Here is a 22,080-nt window from a genome sequence, read left to right as displayed (position 1 = left end):
AGATATGTGCAAACTCATAGTCCATGTGACCTCTGTAGCCAAGAAATGTCCGTGTGTGTGTGTGTGTTCATGTGAGGGGAAGCCGTGGTGCGGGTAGTCGGGTGTGTCAGGGCCTGATATGAGGTCTATGTGACGGGTGTTAATGGTGGAAATTGGGTGATAAGAAGCAGCGATACGCTCCCTGCGGTGCCAGGAAATGATGTTTTACAGCTTCCTCCCTCTCTATCTCTTGGTGGAGGAAACTGCAATGAACTGTAATGCTACGGTTAGAAATCTCAAAACCAGGCCCGACACCCCCCCCACCCCCCGTTTCACACATGGGAAGTCACCCTCTGACCACGCTGTCCTTCAAAGTTAAACTGGGGCTGATATTATATATATATATTTTTTATGATTTTGTGTATGAATGATGAAACACTGGCTGTCCATCAGAAGTTCCATATTCTCAGAACTTCCAATATACTATTCTTTTTTTTTTTTGAGAGAGAGAGAGATGGACATGGGAGAATTCAAAGATACTTGGCTTTGAAAGTTCACAATCACAACATTTAAGCAATCAGCAGCTTCCTTTTAAAAATATAATATTGGACGTCAAAAAAGTAGCTTTTAAGTCCTCATTCATTCGTAGACTCTGGGGATATGGTGAGGGGTAAAAAAAAAAATCCGATCTAGTGTCTCTGAATTGACGCCACAGTTGTATCACCTTATTTGCATACAAGAACTTTAATGAAAATGCATCCAGCCGCCGTGTGGGCCGCTGGGAAAAGGAGGGGAGATGACAGGGACAGTCCCAGGGAAAGGGGGGGGGACAAAAAAAAGGAGCTCCCATCTCTTCTAACACCAATTCAGAAAATAATGGGCACAAAAGTTCAGGAAATAACCCCACAATCCCTCCTCCTCACCCACTCACCAAAATGAACGTACAGAGGGGCGGCTTTAACTTCAAATAAGGAACAAATGAATGAAAGATTAGCTTAAAAAAATCGAGTGGGACGGCAGAAAAAGATTTACAGTCCATCCTCAGACGGATCCTTGAAAGAGAGGGGTAGATCCACAGCAAGTTCCGGCTCACCTCGACCTGTTGTGATTGGTCGGCACGTTGCCCCCTCGTACCGCCCCCTCACAGGCAACGTGATGACCTTCCCGCGCACCGCCAGCGTGTTGTCCATCACTGGCCGCGCATGTACACAGATACATGCCTCAGTTTGTCAGTTTTCACTCACTGTTTTCTCCCCCCTCAGCCTGTGTATTCAGGAGCAGAGTCCTCCGTCTTCTGATTGGTTCGTTTGCCCGTTACGCACAGACTGCCCGCCTCTATGTGATTGAAGTCGGACTCCGGCTCATCCGGGTCCTTGAGGGAGCTTTTGGAGTGGATCTTGCCAATCTCCTCGAGGGCGCTGGCGAGAGAGTCAAGGTCGGCAGTGTCCTGGTGGCGAGCCTCCCACAGGCTGAGGATGACCGCCGACGGACTCCGCTGCTTCGCAAAATAACCCAGGTTTCTGTAGAGGGGCACACGAAGTTGGATTAATGAACAACACAGGGAGAGGTCGCTCTCGGGGGGCAGAACGCAGGGAAGATGTTCAGTGTTGGCTTCAGATATGGGCTGCATCCTCGCTGATTACGTATGCATTTATCTTGTAATGGAGTCAAACTGAATCTGTAAATAATTCCAGTGGTTTTAATTTCCTTTGAAAGTGTATGGAGTGGGATTTTGATGGACAGAAAACAAGGCCAGTAATTCTTCTGGAAAACCAGGCCACAAATACAATTTTTTTGTTTCAAAGAGCTGGTCACTGTAGGTTTGAGCAAACGTTCCTCATACAGAAGCATTTGTTGGGGACTATTTTCAGCAGTGCATTAATACACATGCAGTGCTCCAGTGAGCATATACAGGCAGCAGGACGGTGTATGTGGGAGTAAGCATGTGTGTTCATGGTAATGAAGGAACTGTGTGGCTTTTAATAGTTTAATAGTTTTTGGACAACAATGGAGCTCTACGGCACAGAGAAAGAAGAGATATCAGGCTTTGGAGACACAGACACTGTAATTATACTGTTAATGGGATCAAATCATTGTTGGTTTGGGGCTTTTCATTGCGTTTGTTGACAATCAGGAAAATATAGAATATCAACAGCCTTTCCTTTTATAGTGGGATTCAGTCAGTGTGGAAATCTATATATGATGTATATACATTTTGGGAATATATTGTTAATTTTGACAGGATCAAATGATGAAACATTTCAACAACTGCAAATAAACTTCAAAGCATAGATAAATACAATATGAGAGCCCAAAATATGTGCTTTCTAGGTTTCCAGGAGGGGGAGGTTTCCACCTACAGCTAGGTGAAAGTAAGGTAAAAGTAAAGTAACCCCTCGTACTGTATTTCACACACTGGTTCCATTGTCCTGTGTAAAATGGAAAACACGTTGCGATAATTATATCTATTAAAATGTATACCTAATTAGAGAATGCACCGTGTGTGTTGTGCACATGTCCCACAACACTCACAACAACAACAGTCCTAAATCAATACTAATCAAACCCATATGGGTCCTTGGGTGCTCTTCATTTGACTACAAAATCTACTTATTATGCTTGTAATTGAAAATGCATTGAGCACGAAATGTATTGGTACAGTTAACAAAACTCATCTGGTTTCAAATGTAGGTAAAACAAAAGTATTTTAAGGCCATTAAAAAACATAATCAAGAATAGAATTACCATCACAAAAGATGAGCAATCACTGGCAAGCACAGTTTGGTTCGGATTTCATTCTCAGGTGCAGCCAAAATAAAATAAAAGACAGCTTGTTGCCATGCCAATACCATGCCTTTTATGTGTCATTGTGAATCCATTAGGGGGCAGTGTTTCCCTGCAGCTCCTCGGTACCTCAAAACCATCCAGCAACATAAAAGGCCGCAGCCATTGGTCACATCAGGCTCAGTTCAAAGCCGCCCAACTTGGAGAGGAAAGCTTATCTGGATAATTTGGAATCCCAAAGGACTCTTAGATACCAGCGTCTCATGAATCATGCACTTAACAGGAGATTATAGCTGCCACAAGCTAAGACCAAATATAGAAGCAGAGACAACAACTGGATTGAGTAAATATGAGCATAGTGTCTCATCATAAATGCTAATTTTTAGTTGATAAAAAAAAGGACAAATGGGTGAGAAATAAGTAATCACATATATGTCAGACCGACTGATGGCCTTTGCCTTTGATAAGGCACTACTGTTGTTTGGAAGGATCGCATAACAAGGCCAGCACCAAACCACAATGCACATTATGAGCAGCACAGCATTCAACAGACAGTACGGTTAAATAATCAGTCCTGTTTACTGCAGCTGAGGGACAACATGAAGAATAAAAGGGACCTCACGGCGAGCTGCATATGAAGCCACATTCACGAGGGTGTCAACACTCACAGGGTCGTTACTGTTCTCGGCCACGTGTGCCCGCTGCGAGGCCATTACGACAAGGGGGGCACATATCGTGCCATCTCAGAGAGGATGCACATCATACACTCACCGATCTAAGTGGAGTTTCTGGGCTAAGAGTTGCCAGTCCTTGCCCTTGGCGTTGGCAGTGTCGAAGGTGGCACAGATCCTCTGGCGGATGGACAAGGGGATTTTGAAGGCCTTGGGCCCCGTCTGGGACGTGATGGTGCAGTCTGTCTGCATAAAAAACGGAACCGACTCCTTTTCAGTCTGGAGGAACGGAACAGAAACAGACTATAATCAGACCAGGGTCAGGTAGGATTTGTGAATGTCGTGTCGTGCTTCTTTTAACCAGCCTGGAGAAGTTTCCTGGGTCAGACAGGTATGTTTAGCATGTTAACACATCAGTACATAGACTGGGACAGAGGCGGAGACATCTGGTCGCCTCTCGTCTTGTGGTCAAAATAATCTTTTGATTATTAAACACTCAACCCTGCGGATTTTAAATGTTTGGAGTTTGCTCAGTTCAGGTGAACTGAGGCTGTGACTGAATTCAGATCAGTTACAGTAGATTCCAACAGTGACCGGTTGGCTTGTATATGTTAGAGCGTCTGCCTCCTCCTCTTCCACTGGCCAGAACCCCTCTAACCACCTCACTGGCCAGCCAGGCGAACACGCCTCTAACTCATTTGTTGGTCTAAATTTCTATTATTTTCCATTTTACTGATTGGCTCCCAGACATGTCACACAGTTACTTTCACTATAAGCAAAACACCGTACAAGAAACACACTCAACACAGTCATATGTATTTGGAACGTACTGTAAATATGAGCATACACACACTGACAGCAAAGAAATGGGTTCCCTATCAAACTTTGCTGTACTGTAGTCAACAGGAATCCCAGCTGACGCATCCTTTGCTCTACTTCCACAAAGGAGCACGCAGACAACGTTAAAGCCGGCTCACGTGCTAACAGGTGATATGCCTTCGGTGCTCGGGATTTAAGGCCATTTAAGTGTCACTTTAAGAACACATCAGAAAGAGTTTGGATGCTTTTTGTCCCTTTCTTCCAACAGGATGTGCCTTCTGTTCCTGAAAGATGCTGTCAGTAAGTCACGCTATTATTAGCCTAGCCGGGCTATTATTAGCCTTATAGTAATGTTAGCTTTTCGCTCAAGTGGGGCAGCAGAGGTGCTGGACTGAACAGAACATTCGTTCTAGTTTAGGATAAGGTTATGAGTGTTTCGTGTTAGTTCAAATTAGTTCAAACTTGCTTTTAGGAAAAAAAGGGTTAAAAGTGACAGCCCTAAACAGGATAGCAATGTGTGTTTCTATCCACCAGGTTTTTTTTTAATGCAAATTTCAAGATGCACAAAAAAACCCTCAAAATATCGCAAAAAAAAAGAGTTTTCACGCTTGGCTGAAGTGGAAAAGTTGGTGTATCGACAAAACAGCAGGTCTGTGTGGGCCGAAGAGGAGACTGTGACAATTCTCATTTTAACAAACAGAAACGCCATCATGTTCTTCTTTCACATGATTTGTTTCACACGAGTTTTGAGGTTCGACTGGTGCTCTTTGAACCGACTGCAGAATTAATGTCTCTAACTGTTAACAGTAATGTATGAAAACCCGGATTAATTCACATTTTATTTTGCCAGTTTTCTGGAAATCCAGTTACACAGTGTGCTAAACGTGGATGAAAACTTGGTGCTGTGTATGCAGATAGGTATCCATCTCCATCTCAAAGCGGTCATGTCTGTTTACTGCATGTGCCAAAATGAATGTGGACACGATTTGAATTCTCCTCACAGCTCCTGTAACTGCCGTGATTTCTTCTTCCTCTCTCACAAACCCTAACTGGTCGTGCAGGCGGGATTAAAACAAACCGTAAAAAGTAATTGCAAATAATATTTCACCTGTGTCTGACTGTAATGCCACGAGTTTATATAGTGCTGGTGGCCTTGAGGTAGGACGAGCACGCTTGTGACTGGTTGTGAAAAAGGCAGTTGGGTAAAATCAATGAGGAGCACTCTCTTCTGCCTTAACAACTCCTGTCAAGGTGCTCTTGAGTGAGGATTTCTACCTCCTCGCTGCTCCAGTGGAGCTGCTCAGCGCCTGACAGAAGACTGTTGTTACGGCGGGCAGCTCCCAGGTGTTACCGCATGTGAATGCGATGCAGGCTATTTGCTGGAACACATGCCTCCCTGGGCAAATAAAGGTTAAAGAATATGTACAGTAAACGTGGCGAACAGCTGCATCTCTGATGGCCATGTTTAGTATAAATCTGTGGAGAGAAGAAAGAAAGTAAGAGTGTCCTCCTTGCTCTATAAATACACAGTGTAAGCTCAGGAGAGCTGGCCCTGCTGTCAGTGGACACACTCCAGGAAGGTTATACACACACACACACACACACACACACACCGCCTCCCGCCTCACCTCGGCCACAGCCGTGTAGACCTGCAGAATCTGCTCGTGGCCCTTGACCTGCCGCACGCTGATTTTGCAGGAGAGCTGGGCGGTGGCAGGGCTGTATCTCTCCAGAGAGAAGGCACAGTGCAGTGGCTGCTGGTTGCTGCACCACACTTGGGGGAAGGAGAACTCCTGAGGAGGCAGGAGAGGGGGCATCAGAAAAAAACAAGCACAAACACACGGCGGCGTTGACGCATGCTCCAAAACGAGACGATTCGGCTCCCGTTTTCCTGCATGTGGCCACGCTGTCACATGCACAGCCACTTGCACACGGCAAGATAAAAGGTAAGAGTTGGCTTTGAAGTCTCGGCGGCTTGATATATTTATGCGCGGAAATAACTATTGTGGAGGAGAGAAAGGCGAAACCCTGATATCATTTGCAAATATAGCCTGATTCCCTCGTACAGTAACTCTGATGGCAGGAGCGGCTCGCGGGCTGAGCACTGTAAGACGTGGGAACGACGAGGAACAGAGAAAAGATTGCCTTTGATGTATAATTAATTTCCAGAGAACGGGCACATCTGTGGGGGAACGTCCTTGACCTCTGCGAGTCTCCGTCTCTGCCACATCTGCATATTAAAAGTGACCTGTAAACGATGCTTGGTGAGCCGACTGATGGCTTAACCCTTGTGGCTTTGATCTTGGCTGCCCAGTGCAGCTCACAGCAGCAGATAATGGAGTCTGGGAGCGGTGGCCGAGGAGTTGGGGGGGGCTGACGGACGTGGAAAGCTCGGATGCTCTTTAGTACTAAAAGCTGACTTGATGTATGGCACGACGCTCGACTATTATTCTACACCTGCTCCCCCAAAGCAGGTTCACGTTGCCTGCCTGTCGTCCTGAGGCCCTCATAAATAAATATATGGAGGGGGTGGGTGTCTTCGAGACGCAGAGCTTTCACCCTGCATTCAGATCTTTAGGCAGCAGCAGCGTGCAGCGGGGACACAGCTCAGCTGCTCTGCAAATGGCAACAACAGGTACAAAACGGCATTCAACGCCTGCCGTGGTGCGTTTCATCCAGTGCTGTTTGCATCTTAAGGCTCCTGCAAGCAAAACAAACACAACGCGATTAATCCCAAGTCACGTCCGTCTTTACGATCCCCAGGAGAGAGATGTGGGTGGCAGCAGGAGTCACGCTAAAGGAGCAGTTTTAAAGCACAAAAAACGGTTACACACACAAACACGAGTACGAAGTCAAAGCCAGACGAATGTTATGAGCTGAGGAGAAATTATTTTCATCAAGCCAGACTCGACTTGACTCGTCTTCTTTGTGGGAGCATATTCGCAACAATGGCTACCAAACCTCACTGCCTGACACACTGCCCCTGAAGGCTGCCGCTGTGCCACGTCAGCGTCCGACGGCTTACAGTGGCTTTTAAAACGCAGCTGCGCGCTAAGCTGGACCTGATGGCTGTGTCACAACGCCATCATTTACAGTCTGGTTGCATTTTGATGATCCCAAAAATGCATCTTCATCAGCCGAGTACAGATGCTCGCCATACCTTAGAACATTTGGCCCCTGCAATCCTAACGATCTGCTGCCGTATCAATTCTTATTTTTGTAAAATATGAAAACGTGGAAATCAGTCTGACAACACATACAGGAAAAAGACCATACTAATCACTTAATAACATTTATGAATGCAGACTTGATAATTCATTGGAAAGTAAGAAAAACACAACCCTTTAAATAAAATCTGATTATTTGACTGAAAAGTATGTTTTTTTAATAATTCATAGAAAAGAAAAAAGGTCTGTTTGTCCTCAAAGAAGCGCTGGTACGCTGCCTCTTCACACTGAAAGGGGTCTGCATGCTGCTTTGCAAGAAGGAGGTTGAATCTGAGTGTGATCAGAGGAAGCGTGAGTACCATTTAGCTTTCTGTATTGGACATTTTGTGAACAGTTGTGTTGTTTGAAAATGAGACCTTCTAATTGGTTATTCAGTGATCGCATAACTGTGTCAGCAATGTGTGGGTTATCATTGTTATTGCTGTTATTTATTATCAGCATCGTTTTCTTGTTTTGGCATGGCTGCTCGGGCTGGTGTATGACCGGTACAACTGGAAGCTTGGAGAAGTGTCTTAGGTTAACTAAACCCATTAGTTACAGTAAAGCACATCCCATAATATACAAAGTAAATATAGCAAACTGGAGAATCTCTCAAGCACGAAGACATCACAGCACTCCACACGCCACCGCAATGAGCTCTTAGCGGCAATAAAACAGGGTCAGATCAGCACATTAGCATCCGTCACCATGCCACGGCTACCTGACATGTGGTAAAGGGTTTGATGCTCCACAGGAACTGGGGGACATCCTGGATGGACACCTGGAGGCTGAAGGTGTTCGCTCGGAAAGGCAACATCTTTGGCTCCTCGAGGAGCTGACCCCCCCTGGTCTTCTCTGCAGCCACCACTCCCTGGAGGGGGGGAGGAAAAGGGAGAAGGGAGAAGAAGAGAGAGAATGGAAGGAAAGGTGTCAGAAAGAAAAAGGGGGATAAGAGAGAAAGGCAATATAGAAGAAAACACTAGGAGAAAAGAGATGAACGTGAGAGAAAACTAAGAACACAAGAATCCTTTGCTTCGCTTTGAAGACACACCACGTTTGCATATCAGCACCAGCACCTGTTGCCAATCCTTTCCTCTGTCACATCCACTAATTGACTCATCACAAATATTAACACGGAAACAGGCCGCCAAGAAGTGACGTCAAGCCCCTAACCCGCTGAACAAATCATACACAACTTGTGCTCACATTAGCATCGCATTTGCGGCCCCAACATGACAGATTGAAGCTTGAATTTGATGCCGAGGGGGAAAAAAAAGCGTGCGTCGTGTGTGTGTGTGTGTGTGTGTGTGTGTGTGGGGGGGGGGGGGGGGGCAAACGTCCATCTCCCAAATTGAATTTGTGATGATGAAAGAGCACTTTGATTGTGGCTTGCAGGTATTCATCTGTCATCATTGTTCAGTGTCCCGGTGGGATGGTTCCGTGTCTGGCCTGTCTATCCTTAGCTATCTGAATCACAAAGGGAAGAGACTGGGAACAGAGCTGTGACTAATGCCAGGCCACGCTGATTGATTCTGACTGAAGTGCCCGTGCTTGTGTGTGCGCGCATGTGTTTGCAGAAAAGCGCGGCCGGGGCGTATTGCTTATTGTCATCGCTGTAGGTGCAAAGACAGTCAGTTATTGGCAAAATGCAGATGAAAGACGTTCATAGGAAAATCAACGCTTTCTTTTTCGTTGCTTTTCAGCTAGCTTGGATCTGTGTTAACATTCGCCTGTTTGAACTCGTCCGAAGCTGTCTCGGTGCCACGATTGAAGTCTTGTGTGGACTGTGGCTGTTGCCGATCTGCCGTTTGACACGTCGCACATGATGATGATGATTGATCGTGTCTTGGATGACGTTCCCCAGCTAAGGGAGTGTTGCAATGGCAGCCACAAATGCGAAATCCAGACAGAGGAATTGCAAAGTTGGTGGCGTGTTATTTTGTGAGTCCAGGGTCCCAAAAGTAAAAGTTTTCTGCTTAGACAATGTTAGGCCACTGATCGCTGAGCAGCGGCACGTTCAGTCGACCAATCAGCAGCCAGATGGAAACGCAAATGAGTTGTGAACATGAGTCCCTAACAACCAATCACTGATCGACATTGTCGGCTTGATACTATGCCTGATCCTCACACAGCCTACATCAAGGTTTTAAAATCAGAGGAAGAGTTCGCTTCATATCGATGTCATTATTATTATATTATTCATAGCATCTTGAAAGATTTGCATGTGACGTAATCTAGCAACATCAGGCTTTAGCTACTTTCCTTTGAAAATAGTTCCAGGAAGTTCTTGGCGGGCAATTAGAATGCGTAAATATATATGTATGTATATATATATATATATCTATATATATATATATATAGATATATATAACAATACATCAATGGTAAATACAGAGAGCCAGAACAACTCCCAAAATGCATTTCAGGTAATATATAAGAGAAATCCAATTACCTAGCTCCCTCCTTTGACAGGTGAAGTCAGCATGTGTTAATGTGAAAGGAATTCAGTCTCACAACACACAACTACAGAAGGGAAATTAATTATGACAGATTTTTTTCAACCTAATATGAAATACATATATCGACACGTTTTGACTCATCTGAAGCTGTCCTGATGGCTGTGACCGTTTCCTGATCTGCTGTTCAACACGTGGCACGCAATGTTTTACAGCTGAGCACAACGTCGACCAGAAATTTGAAATCCAAAAGTTGAATAGTGTAATCACAAAATGACTACTGAGATGAAAACCACTGTGTTCACCATTTAAAAAAAAACAACAGATTTTTTGTGTGTTGATGATTTTAGAATTCAGGACGTTGTAGAAACTATCATTCGCCAAGGCTAAAGGCTAAAGGTTGAGGTGAACAGTATTTTCTGGTAGCATTTACACGGGAAGGTAAAGTCTGTCAGCAGAATACTAATATTGGTGGTATTTTCAGGTAGGAAGCTTGTGTCCATTGTCTCTCTGAATGCGGTGACCTTGGAAAGGGAGGGGCATTATTTTGGCCCATTCCTAAGCAACAAGACTTGTCTTTGTTGTTACAGCTGACACAAAAACCCCCCAGCATTTTTGGTGGTGAACTGAATGTTTATCTGTTCATTTTAAAGTGAGATGAATGAGTCTTTAAAAAGTGAGTCAATTTGGATATAAATATTCAGAAAATGTGAGTTGTTGAAGGGCCTCTCTTTTAAAAGAGACAGCAGCATTGTGCAGTATCACAGACTATATCAGAAAACTGCCAATCATAATCCTGCCTTGGTCTTAGCCGAAGAAAATGTCTCCCTCGCTTCAAGTGTTTGCCTTGCATCAGGCTTCCTGTTGATCCAGAAGTCGGTCTGTGATTGTTCCGGAACTTGGAAAACACACAGCAGAGATGTGGTGCTAATAGACAGGAGCCCAAGGGACGCGCAAAAAGTCTGGCATCTGCTCGGCAGGCTGGAAATTCATAAACCAAATCCAGAATGCATTTTAAAGCCAGCTGCCACTGACGGCTGCGACATGACAGAAAGGCGGTCGGGAGGCAGAGTCAGTCACGAGGCTCGCGGGGCTCTGTTCAGCTCGGCTCAGCTCTTCTGTTAGTCTAGTCCCTTCGGGGAGGAACGGGAAGCTTGATTTCCCCAATGTTCACTGATGAGATCTCAATGCTTAAAAACCCTATAGGTCGCTGAAGGATAATCAAATCAAACAAGATAAAAGAAGAATGATTGGTTAACATTTGAATGGCAGTGATTACAGTACGGCAGCCTTTGTCTCAGTCTATTAAAACCTCTGGAAGAGAATCTGTCAGGCTGTTACTGAGTCCCCACTATCAGCTCCGCAGCATTGTTTCGCAGTAATGAATCTCACATGGTTTAGCTGGTAGGCAGCACATGCTGAGGTCCCCGTTGCCTCAGACAGCCCAGGCAAGAAGCCACATACACACAAGATGTTCAGTTTGAATCCAGGCCATGACCTACAATATGTACTTCCTAATGGAGTAGAAATCGCTAAATTCCTCAAATGTTTGTGAAAGAGGTCAGGGAGCCAAAGTTGTGATGTGCACTTGCAGAAAGATTGCTGATTTTGCTGCTTTGAATCCTGAACTGCTGGTGGTGTCAGGCTATGCAGATAGTTTTGTTTTAATTTGCCCATATTTTGAGAAATCTGCCTCTGAGATTTCTGCCTCCACCCCAATACAATGGAGGTGAATGGAAGTTAATTTGTGGTGCTTACAGCTTTGCTCTGGATAATCTACAAACATTACTGTTTCCAGTTTATTCCTTAGTCCCTATGGAAGCTTTGGACTTGGTGTGTTCTGTGGATTATCCAGAGTAATGTGGACACTGGAGCAAGACATTGCAGACGCAGAGCAACATCAGAATTCATTTGGAGAATGTCAGTCCAATATTCGCTATCCTTACAGGTTTTGATTACATCCTCCACCAAACTCCTGAGGGAAATGTCTGTCTCTTTAGCCGCCAAATGCCCCACTATGTTCTCCAGCTAGCTTTTTTTTCTCTCTTTTGCTTAAAACAGCCACCTGCCACTGGAAACGAGGCTGATGAGAGCCGTGAGAATGAACCAAAGCAGTAAAGTTGTGGGCCACAAAACCAAAACAATGAGCTGAAAGACGTGGAAACACCCCGTAGAACTGAGAGGAACTGCAGGTTCGGGTGATGAATCTCTGAGGGTTTGTCCCTGTCAAATTACACACAGTCATTTCATCCATTCTTAATATGAAAACGTCGCATAGTGCAGCTTTAAGTCTGGCCTGCAAATGTTTTGCCATCAGCTGCAGGTTGCAAATGTAACTGTGAGGGTTTCGTTTTATATGCGACAGTGTGCACAACGTTACAAAGGGCTGCACTTTACACGACACACATTCTGCTTTTGCAAAACGGGTCGTACGAACTTTGACGCTGATGTCATTGTCAAGTGCAGCCAAAGAACTAACTACCATGAAAAAGTAATTTCCAGGGTAAACAAATGAACTCAGGCATTGGCAAAAGGAGTAGATAGTATTACCCTTCTTGCATTCTTGACCACGTGAAGTCCAGAGCTAATATGAAGCATTAGGGAATGTGGTGTTTGTAAGCACTAGCATTAAATTAGCTTTTGCCCTATTAATTATCAGTTTATAACCTGAGACTTGGCTCATGAAATCCAAAGTATTTGCTAGTTAAGCCGTTACTTCTGGCCACATCCTCTTTATGAATACATGAAAACTGTGGGGAACTGTGAAACACAGTGCTGCTGGAAATAACCATGACTCAACCTCTGTTGGACAAACACAGAAAAACAATGAGACACCCCACCTGAAAGGCGTGTGGCGTGTCGTCCACACAGTACACCCGCAGGCTGTAGCTCATGGAGCCGGCCTCCATGCTCCCAAACACAGCCAGCTTCAGCCTCTTGACGGCAGCCTGCGTCAGGGGCTCGCCCACCAGGGCATACGAGCCCGGCTGGTCCAACAGCAGGTGGCAGCTCGCCGAGTCCATCAGGCAGTAACAGGAGGTGGACTCCTCCTCCGCCGACATCACTTCCTGCAATAAACAACAGAGGTGGTCCCCATGAAGACAGAGTGGGTCTCTTTCTGATGTTAGCAGCCTAAAGCTGCTTTTGGCGAAAGCTGACCCCATAACTCTCAGCTAGAACACATCACAATAAATATTCTGTATTTTTCACTCTTGCATTTGTTCAGATAGATCAGATATCTTCTTTTACTGTAAGATTTGAAAGCGTTTCTAATTATATATTCTGAATGATTTTTCAGTTTAGCTTCAGGAGATTATTTTAGCAGTTTTGAAAGGAGGAAATTGTCCTACTTTAAGATACTGAAATACTGGCTGCAGTGATACTAAACAAAACTGGTACTATCTTCAAATAGTTGCCTGTTATCACTCATCTAACTATTCTTATTCTCTTTACCGCTGGGAATAAAATGGAGCCCCAAAAAAAGATCATTTGCATTTTAATATCAACTTCTTATATTCAAACACTCACTACAAAGTTCTTGCACCAAAAAGTCTTATGGACAGGCTGAGCCAGAACACTGAAACACTTTCAAACAAATCTGAGGGCACACTGTATATATTCAACATTTGCGCAAAAATAAACCAAAATGCAGCATATGACAGTCACTACTGTGATCAAATGTCAGATTACTATATATATATATATAGATATATATATATATACTGTAACGAATCTGTGAGCTCATGCTTTATTTGCTCTGGCAGACGCGTCTGGCCCCCTCCCATTCAGACAGATTTCCATCTGGCCTGATTCAGGTTGAGCCATTCACAACCATTTATCTAATGTGGGGCGGGTTTAAGTGCTGTTGAGGCATTTTCTACCAAACAACCAAGATGGCTGCCGCTGATGTGGAACGTTCTGGATCAATGGGTCAGTATTAAAGGAACTGGACGGTAGTTCAGGTTACGTACAAATGGCAAGTGTTTGCTTCTAAATCCTGTCATGCCAAACGTCTGTGTATTATGTTGAACTAGAAGCCATGTGAATTGGATGTTGGAGCTAGCTACCTAGCCTGGCAGCCTACTGCTACGTCGTGCTCTGATTGGTTGTAGCGTCCAGTTGATAACACAGTCTGCGCCCGTTGATAACGCCCCTTGGAAATCGACAGTGAACTGAGAGGTTCCAGACTAATATTGCACTGGCGAATTGGTTTGCCGATGCAGGCTAATCACCTGCACTAATCAAGAATATTTGAAACCTCAGAAAGATTCAAACTGATATTCACCACTGTCATGCATCATCTGACCAAAACTCATAACTGTACCACTTTCAATAAGTATGCACAAAGGCTTATCTTGCACATGTTTACATTTGTATGTTTATTTGTATTGGTTGTAAGCCACTGATTACAACTCGCATTGCATATCAATAGGTAAACCTGGGAACAACCTCCAATAGTCGCGAACAAACCGACTTCATCTTTGTTTGAGACTTCCCAGACCTGCATAGGAACCCTCCAACATGCTTTAGCGCCTTGTGTTACTCCAAGCCTATTGCAGAACTAAATATTCATGCCCAGAGCTACATAGATGGCAAATGAACATCTGTATACAGTAGAATGTATTATGGATCGAGTTCTGGTACATTGCTGTTGAATAATGGTTAGGTAACCTAACGCAGGCTATAAGCAGTCTCCCGAGAATGTGAAAAGCCATTTCCTACATGAGTGATGGTGTTAGTACATGACAGAACACAAAATAGTCATTACGAACAATATAGAGTGTTTTATTTATGAGATGACAACAGCAGCTGGGTAGCACTTCATTATTTCCAACTGGAATTAAGGAATCTTTTATATCCTGTCTTTCATTTCTTTCCCTCCCTTTCCTTCCCTTTCCTTCCAGTCATTAGAAATTGAACACAAGACATTATAACAAACCCAGCAGGAAGTGGGAGTTCTATTGTACCTATGGGAGGTGATGGCAAGCCAAAGGAAAAATCTAAAAGTGCTAACTAAAATCTGTGTTTTTGCAGCGGGTGAGTGTTGAATGCTGTTTCAAGCACTCTCGGTTGAGCTCATTGTCGTGATGGAAATGAGGAAGTGATGTGTCACCCATGCCAGTGAAAACTCATTTCAAGGGAAACATACTTGAACAAAAACCTCAAATAATATAAAATGTATGAATAGTAAAGATTTGTTTTAACCTACTTGGGAGCCAGAAGGTGAGGTTTGCCTGCAGTAGGATACTACAGGGAGAGGCAGGCACCAAGTGCACCAAAATCAGCTTCATATGTCCTCCCGTCGTTTATCCCAACAATCTCACATCATCGTCGCACAGCATGTTGCAAACCCCCATCCCAGCAAGCGGATGGATGCCCATGAAATACATGTGATTACGCAATTTAAAGACAGGCTGTGAGACCAGACAGTGTGCTAAAACCCAGCCCGAGGAGCAGTATTTGTACCCTTGCAAATAATCAACAAATTAAGCGGCAGTGTGGCGATCAAAAGTCAAAGGTTTGCCGGCCGGCATGCCCTGCGACGCCGAGTCAGGATACTCAGTGTTAAAGATTTGTCGAAAGGTATTGCGAGACAGGTAACCAGGCACTGTATGCTCAATGAGACGCAACATACAATGTGACCACTCCGTTCAGCCACATTCATGTCAGGTGTTGGGAATCCTCCTGTGAACACTTTGTTTTGTACTTGTGCTTTGTGCATCCTCATGAGCACGGCTTAACACCCTGCAATATGGCACTGAATAATAATATCGTGTGGCTGGGAGTGCTGAGGAGGTAGTGCGTTTCAATGACAGCTGAAATAAGGGTATTTTAATGGCACTGTGCATTTGCAGGTATTATGCATCGTCAAAACCCTCCTCTTCCTCTCTTCAGGTTAGACCTCACTGGTAAGTCATTATTTCTAACCAAGAAGCTCTGAGGATCTCTGCGCCCTTTTAATATTAGAGTAAAATCTCAAAGAGACATGAATCTTGTATTTATTCATATCCCCCTCTGGTCTCCTTCCCTTCCTCATTCGCAACACTTGCACATCTTGAGAAATTGTCCTCTTACACTGAAAAGAAATCTGTTTAGCAAACCTAGAACACTTCTGAAAAGCAAGGTTAGGTAAGCATGAGCCTGAACACAAAGGAACGAGGAAAAAGGATATACAAACTGACATGAAGTGGTGACACCTCTGTAAGCAAACAAGACGTCGGCAGAAGCGCTCTTCAAAGCGACATTAATCTCTGGCTGGATGACCTGGAGAGAGTCGACATGGTTTCTAATCTGCAGGAGCGTCGGGTGGCATCTCGGGAAAGATTACAAAGATATGGAGGAAGATTGAACAAATGAGGAGAGGGACGATAACCTGCAACCTCTGTCTACTCTATTTTGGCATCCACTTATGTAAGATGTCTCTACGATGTTAATAATAATGTGGAAGAAGATTGATATCAATTTCATGTCTGTATGTTAGCCAGCTACAGTACCTTTGGGCTTGACTTTGGTGTCTTGAAGCCAGCTCACTTTAACCCGTTTACATCACCATGGTAACCTATAATGCATTCAATTACTGTGTTAAATTCTCATTTAAATGGGGAGTTGAATTCAGCAGTTCAGCGGATAAGTTATAATAAATGAGTGAGTGAGTATTATAATTGTTGTCCAGTCTTGATTACCGTCCAGCAGATTGATTTAGCAGAGGTGATTTATAGAGAGAACAAAACACAGCTGTTTGAAAGTGCCTTTACCTTTAATTACAATCAAATATTGTTGTTGTTTTGATGTATTCATTAATTGTTTATTTAATGTCTGAATGGAATCTCTAAGCAGATCACTTAAGAAAATAGTGTGTCTCATTTTAAAATTCAAAACATCGAAAAAGCTAGCCTGCATCGGCAGACCAATTCGCCAACGCAAATTAGTCTGGAACCTCTCAGTTCACTGTCGATTTCCAAGGGGTGTTATCAACGGGCGCAGACCAAAACGCCTCTGGACGCCGCGACCAATCAGAGCAACGAAACGTATGACGTAGCGGTAGGCTGCCAGGCTAGGTAGCTAGCTCCAACATCCAATTCACATGGCTTCTAGTTCAACATAATACACAGACGTTTGGCATGACAGGATTTAGAAGCAAACACTTGCCGTTTGTATGTAACCTGAACTACCATCCAGTTCCTTTAATACTGACCCATTGATTCAGAATGTTCCACATCAGTTTCTTCCATTTTCAACATGATTTCTGACAGAGATTATTTCAGTGTAGAGAGATTTGACTCTCTTATTCCATCACTGTAGGTCAGGATAACATGACAATAGGTGGCTCACTTATTCAAAATACTTTGGTCAGAAAAGCCCAAGCAGCTCAGTTAACTGAGCCAGGATCAGCAGTGTTCAGAAAGAGAGAACCGATTCAAAAACATATGTCGTGGAAGACTGATAAACTCTATGTTTAGCCTCACTGGTCGTAGATGTGCACTGAGAGGGGTTTAGTGTTATGTTACATGCTCTAAACATGATTGTCTGCAAGTGTGTCTGCTTTGACAAGATAAGATAATTGGAACCAGGACTAAAAGACTTCTATATATATATATATATATATATATATACTGTATATATATACACAAGGTTACCAAACCAAACCTGACAAACTTCAGGAAGAAACTGGTCCTTTAATTGAAGATGAAGGTCCATTATGTTGCCTCTTAGCTCGAGGTAAGACAGTGGTGCATGCAGAGGCCACTGCAGCTCTTGAATATTCTTTACAACAGCAATCTCCGCCGCTTAGAAAAACATTATTCAGGACAAAAGCAGACAATGTAGAAAGCAGGCAAATCCGGCTGGTTTTCCTCTAAATAACAAGCTCTTTTAAGCGCTGACAACCACCACAACAGCCAGGGGCAAACCTGTGGCATTCATTATTCTGACCCATGCTCGGCTTGCCAAAACTTTACGTCAGATTTACATTTGCATTACCGCCTGACTGATTCTTCTCTTCATTATTCGCCACCGCCCTTCCTTCTCTTGTCTTGTTATCATCTTGCTGGTTACTGCTCAAAAATACAAGCAAATAATGCAAAGTGACGACAGCGATTGGGCTCGTTATGTCTTTGGGTTTGGGATTAAGCTCTCGGGACTTCATCCCGACTAGCAAAAACAATCTACTTCACTGGGGGGTGGGGGTGGGGGGGGGGATTAGAAGCTGACATTGTTGGAAGACATTCACATGAAAAGCTGGGAAAATACAACGTGTCCTGTTCCAAAGCATCAGAGCGAAACTAACTAGAAACGCAACGGTTATGTTAGGTGTCGATGCTGTGTTAGGTGTGTGTGGATGGATGTGTGTGTGTGTGTGGGTGGGTGGATGGATGAGGGTGGAGGTTTTCGAGGAGGTCAATGTCAGCAAAGAAACAATTTCCATGACTCTCCTCCTGATTGCCTCACATCTAAATTCACCGTGCCATGTCTTTCCTGATCCACTAATCGATACTTCCCTTGTCTAACGGCCCCTTATACCCCCCTGCTGTAACCCCCACCACCACCCCCTCTGACTGACAGCAGCCATGCCTCTTCCTGGCCATTACACGCTGTAATTGTTTCTTTTATTTTCCTCCTGCCGGACCGGCAGTGTTACCTTCATGTGGCCTTATGTCACCCTCTGGACCCGCAGAGAGCATAAGGCCGGATCAATCAGCTCACCCACAAAGCCCCAACAGTCCTTGCTCACACATAACTCACCAGTCACATGTGACTAACTGGACATTTTACCACATAAAGCACATACATAAAGGTCAGCGAACGGAGGGAGAAAACAATGGGCAACGACCCATGGCGTCTTGTGGCAAAGAAAAATTACTTTAACGTCCATTGAGAGTGGCATCCACTCACTGTATGGAATGGTAAAAAGAAAAGAAAAAAAAACGTGGGGAAACAGATCATCAGGGTGTTAACAACCGAGTAAATAACAGTCGATCTTGATGTTTATTGACAGTCGACGTCATTGCCTCTACCAGCGAGTAACACTGTACGCTGTGCTCGGTCCTACTAGCATTCAGATGCCTTAATACCAGCTAGATTAACATACCATCATCTAATCGGACAAATATTCACACACCTGCTGTGTGAAAATATGCGAAATGAAAGAAGATTTCATTCCTTTCAATAAAGATCACAGGGATTATGGATATCGACAATTAAAAGCACCATGGAAGTGGACCAAAACGACAGAGGAAGAGAGAGAGTTTACATTTTATGGCTGATGGCTTTCATATTTCAAGGCATTCTTTGACAAACGGCATTCAGATGTGCATAAGAAGGTGTAATATGATGAGTTGTAAGCCGCTCATGAAATGATTAATTCAAATGACTAAAATCTGTCAAAGCTCATTTGGAGCTGTGTTTCGGGCCAGCTCACAAATGCATGTCCAATATTCACTCTCATCAGCTCAGCTCAGTTTTGGTCATTTCCATGTTGGTTGGGTGTTAATTCTCTGTGGTTTTGTCACGACGAGCGACCCCACACTACACTATACACAGTCATTTCATCAATTGTTAATATAAAAAAACATTGATTAGTGCAGCTTTGAGCTTTTTGACGACGGAAGCCTTCTGCCGGTTGAGATATTTGCTGTAGCTGCAATAGCTAACTAAGAAACAGGCGTGACACAGGTGATCGGTGAATTAGCCACTGTTATTTAGGGACTATGTGCATTGACTCCAGCCCTCAATATGATGACAGTTTTTATTTTTATGTGGTGACTGTTCTTTTCTAGTGTTTACTTTGCCTACAAAATCAATGCATCTGCACTTCAATATCATTTACAGTCTAGTCTTGGGGTGCAGCAGCCTTTGCACTGCAAGCATAAACAGTGGAAGTGGAGTTTGGTGTATTTTCACCCTGCCTTCATTCCTGTTGACATTCAGCTACTACAACAACAACAACAAAAAAAAAAAGAATAGAGCCATTGAGGAAAAAGACCGAGGAGAGCCAAACACAATGTCCGAGCCGAGCTGAGCTGAGATCCTGATGGGCTGTACTGTACTTGACAGGTGTGGGCCCTGCAGCTCTCACCTCCCATTTGCTGTCCTGGGTTTTCCTCTTGAGCTGGATGTTCCAGTTCTCGGCGTCCACCTCGGCGCAGTGAGCGATGGTCATAGCGACGGGGCAGAAGAGGTCCAGTCCCGGAGGACCATACGTCACCTCTGGGCCCAGGAGGATTTCACAGCCTTCCAGTGTCTGGACACTAAACACAGTGTGACACACACACACACAGAGAAAGAGACACACACAGATACATAAAAAGTCCAAGTTGAAAGACATAGCCTGTGTGCGGAAGACTCTGTTAGACCGTCCTGTAATTGTGCCTTTTGATGGTTCCTTCTATTCAAAGTGCTTTCCAGCTTCCTACTTTTTGCAGGTGTAACCCAGGTTATTTTTAGTTGCCAAATTACGTGCATTCCCTGAATGCACCGTTAGCAAACTAGCGCAGCGTGTAAGTGTAAGTTCAGTTTACCCTGCATACGCACACACACAGTCACCGGGAGCACGTTGCTCAGGCAGGTGTAGAGGAAGACTCGCAGACGGGGAGAAAGATCACGAAGCGAGACACTTGCCGTGGGACTGGACAGGTGAAGCTGGCAGTGTTTATCAGGGGAAACCTTTGTTGTGCTGCGGCGTGACTGTATGGAAGAGCGGTTGTCGGCGTGGAAAAAACTTGTCGTCATTTCTCATTATCCTGGTGAGTTAGCTACACAAGATAATGAATTAGCATTTTCAGTTCTGTATGGCATATTTGAATTTTATTTTGTTTTGCTAGTGACATTTTACTCAAAGAATTAAGCTCAACCAAAACCAGTCAGGATGAAATTGAAGTATGTTGATTCACACGAAGCACAGTGTGTTGCTGTGCTATTTAGCTGCTCGCACTTGTTGACTAATGGCGGCCTGGTGGCTAAACTTAGTGCAACGTGCACGGCTAGTTAAGCACGTGTAAGCAATATGTGTGTATTTGAAAGGTGTTTAAAGTTAATGTGTGTTGGAAGATGTAATGGGCCAAAATGTGTGTTATTTTGTAACTTTAAAGGAGGAAAAAGAGAGTTGTTACTGAAATGTTTGTTATTGTTAATGCTCTCTATGTCAAAGTAAGAAATATTATAGGTACTGAAACTGTGAAAATTGAATATACATTGACTGTTCTGCACACTTGTGCAGGCTGGGTTTTTTTTGAGGGACTATTTTTTGTCTATCTATTATTGCTGGTTGGACCATCATTGCTGCTTGTGAGAGCCTTGGAGATGCTTGCCCCCTTCCTGAGGGGTGGTAGCAGCCCAGTCAAGGCGATCTTGTTCAGAAAGATCACATTTTTTCCATCTTTTTTTTCCTGAGATCTCAGAGTTTATCTATTTTTGTTTTTTGTTGGGCCCAACAATCAGTTTTTATTGAAGGGACACTGAAACAGACTAAAACAAGGAGGTTTATTAAGAACTGAGGTTCTTGTACATGTTTTGTTGAAAAGAAAAAACAATTATGTTTAAGGTACATTTTGGAAGTGCAAATGAATAACCTTCTATAAGTATATTTTCTACTCCCTTAAGATCAGTTATTGTGTGTGTGTTTCTGTGTGGTGGAGGTCTTATTACTGAACAGGTCTGAAAAAAGCTACTTTATCTCTGATAAAAAAATAAACCTCTCACTCGACGAAAAAAGGTGAAACAGATCAGCCACATTGTGACTGTCCATGGCCGCCTTGTTAAGATTGTAGGCTGTGATCATCATGTGGCTTTCCATATTCAACAGTTTCTAATTATTATCTCAGAGTTATTACATGTACTTAATATCTCTCCTTGAGCTGCAGCTGAAATGAAAGAAACTCTTGTGGACTCTTGCTCCTCCAGTTCAAGTTATTGCTACACAGCCGGGCTGCTGGAATTAGTTCCAGCGCAGGTGAAAAAGTCACTGCGGTTTGCCGGCGAGTTGGAGTGTGCTCATTAAAAGCGGCTTACAAACAAACAGGTCTTGCCAGTGGATGGTAGCAGCAGCAGCAGCGGCGGTTGGTTTTTGAGAAAAAAGGGTAGGCGGGATCATGACAGAGGAGATCAGAGATCTGAGAGTGTTGATTTGTTAAGACTTCCTCCTTTGAATGAGAAGTGATTTATTTAACT

General features: G+C 43.9%; 1 protein-coding gene across 1 annotated transcript in view; it reads right to left on the bottom strand.

Annotated features, from left to right (window-relative positions):
* Positions 1-1,237: 1,237 nt before the first annotated feature.
* Positions 1,238-22,080, bottom strand: part of unc5db (unc-5 netrin receptor Db) — a 156,226-nt gene continuing 135,383 nt past the window's right edge. The window contains 6 exon segments of the mRNA XM_070903772.1: positions 1,238-1,499; positions 3,535-3,713; positions 5,882-6,046; positions 8,181-8,330; positions 12,756-12,983; positions 19,991-20,162. Of these exon segments, the coding sequence (XP_070759873.1) occupies positions 1,238-1,499; positions 3,535-3,713; positions 5,882-6,046; positions 8,181-8,330; positions 12,756-12,983; positions 19,991-20,162 (1,156 nt within the window).

This window comes from Enoplosus armatus, chromosome 4 (genome assembly GCF_043641665.1).
Source record: "Enoplosus armatus isolate fEnoArm2 chromosome 4, fEnoArm2.hap1, whole genome shotgun sequence".
NCBI classification, from domain to species: domain Eukaryota; kingdom Metazoa; phylum Chordata; class Actinopteri; order Centrarchiformes; family Enoplosidae; genus Enoplosus; species Enoplosus armatus.
The sequence above is the reverse complement of the archived record's forward strand: the minus strand, read 5'-3'. Positions and strand labels throughout refer to the sequence as shown.